General features: G+C 43.9%; 1 protein-coding gene across 2 annotated transcripts; it reads right to left on the bottom strand.

The window, feature by feature from the left end:
- Positions 1-571: 571 nt before the first annotated feature.
- Positions 572-9,314, bottom strand: CCDC32 (coiled-coil domain containing 32). Of its 2 annotated transcripts, none has more exons than XM_081226853.1 (4): positions 9,210-9,314; positions 7,135-7,393; positions 4,279-4,435; positions 572-1,225 (listed from the first exon to the last, which is right to left on the bottom strand). In XM_081226853.1, the coding sequence occupies exons 2-4, from the start codon at positions 7,379-7,381 to the stop codon at positions 1,087-1,089; spliced, it is 543 nt and encodes a 180-aa protein (XP_081082979.1). In that variant the 5' UTR covers positions 7,382-7,393; positions 9,210-9,314; the 3' UTR covers positions 572-1,086. The 2 variants fall into 2 exon arrangements, with proteins under 2 accessions (XP_081082979.1, XP_081082980.1); XM_081226854.1 differs by having other exon boundaries at positions 7,135-7,388; positions 9,210-9,299.
- Positions 9,315-10,320: the final 1,006 nt, after the last annotated feature.

Here is a 10,320-nt window from a genome sequence, read left to right as displayed (position 1 = left end):
GAAGGTTTTTATGGCCACCTGCTCACCATTAGGGATTTGGAACCCATTACCCAGAAAGACGCTCCACTGGAGCCATGACCTCAGAATCCTACCCTCAGGGCACCGAGGTTTGGCTTGTCAGAGGGCACATGTTAAAAACAGGAATCTGGCAAAGGTTACCAGCTCTCCTGCGTTGACGTGCATTTGTCTTTACCTCCTCACTGCCTGAGAGTGCCTCTCTGGGAGGAATCAGGTTAATAGCACCACACACAGCTAGTCTGATGAGAAAAATTTTATGTGGACAACACCAACTGAACAAGAACACCATAAACAAGGTAGGAAGCATAGGCTTAGCCAGGAAAGCTGCCACAAGGAGCAGGTGTGGAATTATTCAGGAGTGGTTTCAAATACCAATACCATAAACACAAATCTAATTTGGAACCTGGCTCTTTTTAAGTGCCAGAGGAAGTCAGGGGAGAAACCATGCATGAAATTAAAAAGATACATGTATACACAGAAACACCTATATTTTCACACTTCCTTCGTTCATTTTCCCCACAAGAAACAAATCAGACGAAGGAAAAGCCCAGCATCTTTTTCCTAAAGTCCCTACATTTATTATGGACTTGTTAGAGAAGCCTCAGATGGGTCTTGGATTCAAGGAAGCAGACTTCACTCTCTTCCCTGACAATTTACCAAGGGAACGCTTAGAACACAGGCGGGAACATCCAGAAGAGGCGAGAAAAAATATGGCTCACTTAACTTATACATTATACACAAGGGTATCAGTTTCTCCAAATACTTTCACACTTGGTCCTTCACTAGGTTCTTAGCAGACTTCTCACCTGCAGCAACAGAGCTCGGACAAGCTGTCAGACAGAGAGGAAGGCGGTATTTTGATGCAGCACACACTGGGTCAGTCACTTTACCCAAGACAGTCACACGTGCCAGCCCCCAGCAAGTCCTCAGGGGCCCGCAGCTGCTTGCTTGGTGGAGTGGAAGGCTGGGCTTTTTCCCTCCCTAGATTTCTCCTTGCTGCTGCCGCTGCCAAGCTCTCTGCTGCTCCCTCCGGACCCAAGACAGCTGCTGGGCCTGTGTGTGTGTAATTTATTGTTCCACTGCTGCTGGCTCGTCCCCGGGTGCTGGCTTCTCAACCTGCGACTCTGGAGGAATCAGATACTGGACCTCCTCCGAACTGATGGCTACTTTATCTGGCTGGAGCCACCTCTTGAAATGTTCCAAGGTGCTAGGAAAGAGCAGGAGAAAAGGGTGGCTGCATCAGACCTCACTGATTAATTACTTAATGATTATCTCAGTTACTCAAAGACTGCCTTCCCGCCCACCACCAATTTCTTCCTATAATTGTTTTTCACTGCTAACATGGGGAGCACAGATACTCCTCTGACAGCTGTGCATCCTGGCAGCCCGTGGCATAATTTACCCCCTAGTGGGCACTTGCGCGACAAGCAGCACCAGGCCGTCTTCAAATGCAGAGTCTCTGAAGGCTTGATGAGAGCAGCTAAAGAGCCTATGCCTAAGTCCCGTCTTTTTTTCCTCAAAATTGGAGAGAAGAGAAATTGTCAAGGGGAGGAAACATTCAAATAAATACCAAATTATTAGTGAGGCAGAAACCTGAGCATCTTGAAATCTCTTATACCTGAGGTAGTCTGAGGCTCAATTATACTTATAGCACTTAGTTGTACTAAGCACGATTTTTCGTGTGTTTTTGTTTGTTCTTTCTACAGCAAGATGCCCAGATGGAAACATCTGAGTAGCAATGTCCCCTACAAAGGAATGGCCACTATGCCAGGGGGCTCTTTTTTGTTTGGATCTGTGGGGAGGGGGAATGTCCCCCTCCCACCTTCCTTGAGTACCCAGGATCCTCCACTCTAAAGCTATTAGACATTCACGGTAAACTGCAAATGACTAGGAATAATATAAACCTCATTCTGTGCTCTTCAATAGCAAAAAATCATAAGCCAAGAAATAAGGCCATAACCAGCAGATTTTAGACACCTAAAATGAGGGAATCATGTTGTGGACAGTAGGATTTCCCAGCCCATTGCTCCCTTGCCAAAAGCATGCCATGAGGAGGGTCACATCTGGCCTTCACATACATGAAGAACCACACAATTCCACTACAAAATGGCCTGTGTTTAAAACATATACTTTGAAGTTTGAAAGCAAATGCACATCTACTGTTTCCTGGCGCTTGTTCTGAACACTGACAGAAAGAAGCATTCCCACAGATGTAGGCGCAGGGCAACAGGTGCCCACAGCTCAACAGGTGCCCATAGCTCAGGGGACTAAGGTGCTATGTGGGTATTTAATCTTCATCTACCATACTTTTCATAAAATTGTTTCAATTATTTCTATAAGGAAGGGAAAACCACGTTATTTTAGGTATTAATAAATACACAGAAACATGAACTTGAGTCTTGGTGCTGATCTGATTTCTGAGAAGAAGAATTCCTATTTGAGAATTATGCAGGAGAAAGTTGTCTTTTCTTCTCAGAACTGGAGAGGAAGGAAATATTCAAGAGGAGAGAATAGAGGCTCAGAAATCTGTGCATCTTCATCTTTTGTATTTGGGGCCGTTTAAGGCTCAATTGGGAAAAGAAAAGAGTAAAATGTCTATTATTTTCTGAACTCTCAGAGGGACGTTGACCTGACCTTAGATGCCACACTGATTTCTGAAGGATCTGGGGGCACACTGATGCAATATTTGAGATAATGTAAGTGAAAATACTTTGCAAATTAAAAAATAAAATGTAACCATGAAGTTCTATTCACATACTGTCCATGATTTCAGCAGCAGTATCTTCATCTGATACCATGGGACTCTCAAAATCAGTGTTAACGCTATGATGTAAACTTAGGTTAAGTCATATTCTCCTAAGACCTTGTGTTAAAATTCAGGTCTTTATTTCCCTCACTGATTTTCATTTTGAATAATTTCTTACTGAATTTTAAAATTCTGTTAGGAAGAATAATATTAAGAATAGCTAACACACAGTACTGACCCTGTGCCAGGCACTGTTCTAAGTGCTTTATACATAGTAACTCATTTAATGCTCATAACAACCCTATAAGGTAAGAGGTACTACTCCTGCTTTACAGAGCAGGAAGCTGAGGCACACACAGGTTACTCACCCAGAAACATACAACCAGGAAGTGGCAGAGCTCCTATCCCCGGTGTCAAGCACCATCCTGCTCTTTGTGGCAGAATGCCCTCTCCTCCTTTCTGCATCCAGCCCATCTGCAGATACTGTTCTCCTTTGGTGCAAAACCAGACCCCAGAGGGAGCTCAACGGTCTTTCAACTCCTAAAGCACGTTGTCACTTCCACTCACCTGGCTCTTTTCTTATGCTGCCTCGCTTTGTTAGGTATGTCTACATATATATTTGTCGGCTCTCCCCACCTAGTTCTGAGGACCAAAAAAAGGCTCTAAAACGTCTTTACATCTCCCCTCCATGCCTATGACATCAAGCACAGTGCCTTCATAGTAGACGCTTAAGAAATTCATTCATTTGGTCTACACAAATTTGAGTGTCTACTCAAATTTGACAGAAATATGACAGAAACTCTGTAAGCCAGTGGAGATTCATAGGTAAGAAGACTTGGTTCCAGTTATTGATTGATTACTACTTTCTCAAGCACAGTGTGTACTTAAAAATGAAGACAATAGTTTATTCTCAACTCTGTTCAACCTGTGATCAAGATGTAGGTGGGGGCGCTTCCCTGGTGGCACAGTGGTTAAGAATCCACCTGCCAACGTAGGGGACACGGGTTCGAGCCCTGGTCTGGGAAGATCCCACATGCCGCGGAGCAACTAAGCCCATGAGCCATAACTACTGAGCCTGCGCTCTGGAGCATGCGAGCCACAACTACTGAGCCCGTGTGCCACAACTACCGAAGTCTGCATGCCTAGAGCCCATGCTCCGCAACAAGAGGAGCCACCGCAATGAGAAGTCCGTGCACGGCAACAAAGAGTAGCCCCTGCTCGCCACAACTAGAGAAAGCCCGCACGCAGCAACGAAGACCCAATGCAGCCAAAAAAAAAAAGAAAAGATGTAGGTGGGGAATTTGCTTTTTGGCAAAAATACTCATTCCCAAAAATCTGCCACTGGACTAAGCAAATAAAGCAACCTTACAAAGGATGATTTTAGCTCAGAAAAGCTGATGTTGATATCAACTTATATCTGGACTCAGATGTCACTCTCCCTGACTTCTTTAGAGGAAGAGAAATGCTTTCAGTGAAACAGACCGTCACCTGGAGCTGGACCGAGAATCAATTACCTCTCATCAGAATCAAGTCCATCCACAAAGAATTCTGATGCTAACTTCTCCTGGAGGAACCGATCCCAGCATTCCTTCTTTGCTTGGGCCAGGGTTCGAAGCATGTCCTTGGAAGTCACTTCCTGATGTAAACCTTTGATTCTTCTCAGTTTCTTCTCTAAAGAGAGAGGAAGTTGAACTTAACAAGGAAAGTGAGTATGAAACAAAACTAATCTAAAATGCAAAATGCCGGAGTTCCCTGGAGGTCCAGTGGTTGAGACTCTGTGCTTCCACTGCAGGGGGCATGGGTTCAATCCCTGGTTGGGGAACCAGGATTCTGCATGCCACACAGTGCGGCCAAACAAAACAAAACAAAACAAAACTGTAAAATGTCAACTTAAAAATTCTCTCACTGATGAGTACAAGCACACTCCCTGAAAAAGAGCTCATTTTTTTAAGGAGGACAAACGTACATTTCTCTTTTTCCATCCCAATGCCTTCTCTCTGCATTGTATCAAATAACTGTTTAATTGTTTAACCCCAGAAAAGGGGTTTATAGGTTCTCATAAATAAATTGATGGCATGGTTTCTTTGAAATCACAGAAGCCCAGCAGGCATCTCTGTAAGAAATGCTTGTTTTCCCTGGCTTGACATGTGTATACTATTTTCTTCTTTCAACTCCCGAAAATAGTCTCTTGGAGGAGTAAATGGTTTTTTTTGTTACAGTGTCATAAAGTGGTTTCCAAACCTCATGAGAAAGAATTAGATAAAATGAAGAGAGATTCGATGGTTCATTAGACACAAAAATTGACTTGATGAGAACTCAATAATAAGAGACCTTTAAGATCTCTATGTGTGATTAAGTTCCTGATTAAAGAAAAGGAATCTCCCAACATTTTTTTTGAAGGTTGTTCTGCTTGTGGCCTGGATGTTGGAGCCTAACAAAAACAAACATCTTGTAATCCCTGTGAGAGTGGTCCATTATGACTTCCTGGTGATACATGTTTAGTTACTCTTCTTTGCATTTTAAGTATAATTGATGAACAGATAGCCCCTTTAAAAGACTACAAGTAAGGGTACCACCATTTGCCTTCTGCCTTAATTTAGTCTTGCCTCCAACTATAATAAATAGGTAAATGATGACTTTTTGGAGGGGAGGGGTGGACATCAAGCCCACCAATAGAAACTGTATGATTTGCAATCTTGTTTTCATCTCTAAACAAGCCGCATCAGCTGGAACCCACTGATCAAAACAAACATCTTTTGTTGCTACAAGTTACCACCAAAACCTCACACCCATGTAAAAAAAAAAAAAACTACAGTTGATAAATGTTAAATATTTGAGGAGTTTTTTTCTCCTGGAGGATGGGTAAAGGATTATGTATATCTAAGGTTGAACTGGCTAAAAGTTTTTAATTGTTACTCTTAGTGGATTCTCTGATATAAGTTTATTTGGCAATAAAAGCAATCTTTATGTTGTCAGGCCTTGATTGTCAAGGTGGGAGGTAGTCTTTTGGGCTGGAAAAGGTCTTCCCCCTTCTGAGGGTGCTGAGTCCCTGATCAGATGTGATCAGGCAGAAATATGTGCCTTGCATCCTACAAACCTGCTTGCCATTATCTTCCAGACCCTGCCATAGGCAACAGGAATCCCTCTTATTTTCTTCAGGGGAGGACATTTTAATCATCATCTTAACTGATTTTAGAAAAGATCCGTGGAGTTTTAACTTTCTGAACCAGTCTTCACCAATCAAAAACATCACTGAATCCATGAAAGTTTCTTATATGCCCTGGGCACAGAGCACCAACAAGCCGAAGGATCTGGTTCTTCAGCTTCCTCAGACTGTGGCTTCTTCTCCTTATCATCATTAAACAGATATTCTGACTGTTACAACAGAATTGGTAACCTCCTCGGCCATTGCTGCAAGTATTACTATACTATCTCTGGTGGCTTCCCAATAAATTTCATTTTACACCCTCATCTTTCTCATTAGCCATCATTCCACCTGTGTTTTTCTCATATTTTTTTTCTTCCAGTACATCATTAACCAAATTCCTTCTATTTTTCCAAGAAATTTCTTAGCAATCATGTAAACTCTATTCTGACTCTTCTTTCTGTCCTTCCTCAAATGCTTCTTCTTCCTGAATTGCCTTTCCTTCCTCAAATAATTATTCTCAGGTTTGGTTTTGTGACACATTGATGTGTCTCATGGATGTCTAATAATAAAGGTTAACACAATTCTGAAGATTGGCGATCACTGCCCAAGACTGATATTTGTCTTTCCCCTAGCACGGGATGATCTGAATCTCTTTCCTGTGTTAGGAGTCTCTCTAAATACTTAAGGCCACAGGACAGGGCAGTGAAGATGTGTTCAGGAAATATTTAAAAATGAAAATGGCTAACAAGAGGCAGAATGAATTTTATGTCAATATACTCCCATCCCAACCACCAGTCTATTAAATGTAACAGTTTCTCAAACTGTAGCGTCATAAATCCACATGTAGCCCTGGGACCATGACCTTCTTCTTTCAGGACGCATAAGGTATGACACTTTGGGGTTATCTGAATACATGGGCCACCAAGAGTGAACAAGAGTGTCCTACAGAATGCCAATAAATAAAGCAGAATTTAGATGAAACAGTCAGAGGCCGGAGATGACAAAGACTGTTAAGGGATGTACAAGGAAAAGGGGGCTCCTTCCCAACAACCAACCTGAAACACCCCCTAGAATTACATCTGACAGATACATGTGGTAAGGCCAAAAAACAAACAAAAAAACAAACTGAGAATAGAAAACCAGGTTTGATGTAACAGAACTTCAACATGCTTCCTTAAAACCACCAGTTTCTGATTGAAAAAAAAAAAGCCATCTAACTTACCTAGAGATGCTAAATACACTTCTGAATCCTGCAGGGGAGCCCAAGGCTTTACAGCTGGCTGTACAGCAAAGTCTGGGGCGGCCTCCCTCTGGCTTGTGCCTGCAGGGTAAGAATCCATAAAGGAGTCTGAGAAAGCATTGCTGGCACTATCCTCTTGGTCAGGATGTGGCAGACAGGAACAGATTTCGGCCCAAAGATCCGGGCCAGATCTTGTAGTTGTAGAGTCAATGTTCCCAAACATTTTCATTTGGAATCTGAGCTGAAAAAACAGAAGCTCAAGTGAATAAGGACTGACTTAGGAAGAAAGGTAATAGCATTTTATGAAGTTTTTCTTAAAATTTAAAATGTCTCCTATTACATTCCTATGTTACAGAGAAAAAGATGACAAAAGGGTAATTAGGTTCCTCTTCTGGCTCTGCACTCAGGTTGTTTTCATAATGAAGTTTGTCTTTTAAAATGGAATTTCTTTTTTAATTAATTAATTAATTTTTGGCTGTGTTGGGTCTTTGTTGCTGCACATGGGCTTTCTCTAGTTGCGGCAAGTGGGGGCTATGCTTCATTGCAGTGCACGGGCTTCTCATTGCGGTGGCTTCTCTTGTTGCAGAGCACGGGCTCTGGGCGCGTGGGCTTCAGTAGTTGTGACACGTGGGCTCAGTAGTTGTGGCTAGTGGGCTCTAGAGCACAGGCTCAGTAGTTATGGAGAACAGGCTTAGTTGCTCCACAGCATGTGGGATCTTCCCGGACCTGGGCTCGAACCTGTGTCCCCTGCATTGGCAGGCAGATTCTTAACCTCTGCGCCACCAGGGAAGTCCCTTAAAATGGAATTTCTATAAGCCAGACACAAAAGGACAAATATTGAATGATTCCACTTATATGAGGTCTATGCAGTCAAACTCATAGAGACAGAAAATAGAATGGTGGTTGGAGGCAGGGATGGTAATGGGAGTTACTGTTTAATGGGTACAGAGTTTCAGTTTGGGAAGTTCTAGAAATAGATGGTCGTGATGGTTGTACAATAATGTGAATGCCACTTAACAGTACATCTAAAAATGGTTAAAATGGTAAAATTTATGTTATGGATGTTTTAACACATATACGCACACACACACAGAGGAATTTCTAGGACATTTCCAGTGAGGACAACCATTCTGCACTTTTCTCCAAAGATCTCCAAAATGCAACCACCCTGTCCTCAGCCAATTAAATTCTGTTTTCAATAGGATACAGACTAAAGGCCCTGCACAGTTCCATATACAGTACACCAGGATAATAAAAATGCTGCTTGGTGAAAACTGTCAGAGAGTACTGTCATATGCAAGACTCATGTGCTCATTACATGGTGACGCTGGGCTATACGGGTCATGTTCTTATTTTAATAGAAAAATGGAAAGATAGACATTGTCATCATATTACAGATGAAAAAACTGAGGATCATAAGGGTAATTGTCAAAGGCACATTACTGATACAGAGTGAATCCCTGATTGGAAACCAGACCTGTGCCGCTCCAAAAGCCATGTTTTTACCCAGTATCACTCTGCCTGTTTGGGACTCTATACTGAAAGTAGCCTGAGCAGAGCTAAGTGGGAAGGGCTACCCACAAAGCCTGGGGGCTTTCCTAACTATCTAGTCTAATAGGATGAATTGACACCTTCTTACAGGAGGGACCTTTGAGATTAGGAAGGCTGCCTGGGAAAAGGTCTGAATAATTCCAGGAGAGAGCGCCCAGCCAGCGCAATGGCCCGGAAGTAAAAGGGCCAGATACTTGACGGAGTCCCTGTATGAACTGATGCCAAGGGTCACAATGAGGCTCCACCCCATCCCGAAGTCGTTTGAACCCACCCACACCAAAACTTTGCTAGCATCAGAGCCCTGGTCCCCTGGTCCCCCGGTCCCCCGCAGGAAGTCCAGACCAGCGCGGAAAACCCTGGTGTCCAGATCCCGGGCCTCAGTCACTCCGGCCTCAAGGACTTGCTAGGCGGGACGACTCAGGCCCCGAGGCACCTCTGTGGTATCTGGGAATGCGGCCGGAGCCGGGGATACAAAACGCTGGGCACCCACGCGCCTCTCCACCTACCGCAACCTCCTGCCCAGCAGCCCGCAAACGCTCAGCTCAGTTCAGTCGCTGGCAGCCGGGGAGAAATAGGGAGGCGGAGTCTCCAGGTGACAGATCCCTGGAGTCCTCCAACCACCGCCCAAACTGGCGATGTTCTGTGCGTCAATTGGTCGAGTGGAGCTCAGCTGGGTAAGGAAGCGAGAAGCAGAGTGCTAGGAAACGATGGGCGGGACTGTTGTTGCCTGGAAACGATGGAGAACACGCCCTGGGCCCCAGATTTCCCAAGGGCCAGGTAGATTCGGCTTATATCAGTGCGTTACAGCCGTTACAGCCGTTACAGCCGTTACAGGCGCGCGGACGGCGCTTTCCACGTGTTTCCTGCTCAGATAGGGAAGCCCAGTTTCCAAGGCCTTGACTTTTCTTGGTTCCCTGAGCAAGTTAACCTCCTCGGCAGTTCTCTGGGCTGGTGTTTGTCCCCGAAAATTTCAGCCCTTCGATAAGCAAGTTAGAGGACTTTTGCTCCTCGAATGGGGGATGGAAGCGATTACTTGCCTTACTCTCACAGGAGATCCAGGTCCTGTTCACCAAGTTATGTAGCTTTCCCACATTCATTTAGTCAATAGACATCAAGCTCATGCTGTGTTCGAGGTATTGTGTTAAGCGGGAATTCAAGACAGGTAAGACTTGGTATGGGTCCCAGCCTTAAAGCTTAGGAGGAAGCGCCATGGAGACAGACAAGTTTACAAATAACATCAAAGAGTTATAGAGGATATGACGGAAGTGTGGCCAGAGTACATAAAGGAGAGAGTGGTCATGGGAAATGTGTGTCAGAAACGCTTTTTTTTTTTTTAAAGGAGATGACCTTTGATATCCTTCAGGGGTTATCCGTTCGCTGAGATGCAACCCTCCCAACCTGATCTCCAATTTCCAGGGCAGGTTACTCTCTCCCAAAAGACACATGTGAAGAAAGACATCAGCCAACCATCTGTAGAAGTAGCTTGGCTGAGGGTATAATCTCCAGATGTGTCCAAAGCCAATCAATGTGGCTATGGTGGTAATAACTACCACCATGTGAAAAGGAACTACAAGGTACTCTGTTACATTTATAACCATTCCTAGAATATGCAAACAG

This window comes from Mesoplodon bidens, assembly GCF_964165515.1.
Source record: "Mesoplodon bidens genome assembly, chromosome: 3".
In the NCBI taxonomy this organism is placed as follows: Eukaryota; Metazoa; Chordata; class Mammalia; order Artiodactyla; family Ziphiidae; genus Mesoplodon; species Mesoplodon bidens.
Note: the sequence above shows the minus strand (reverse complement) of the source record. Positions and strands in the feature narration are given on the sequence as shown.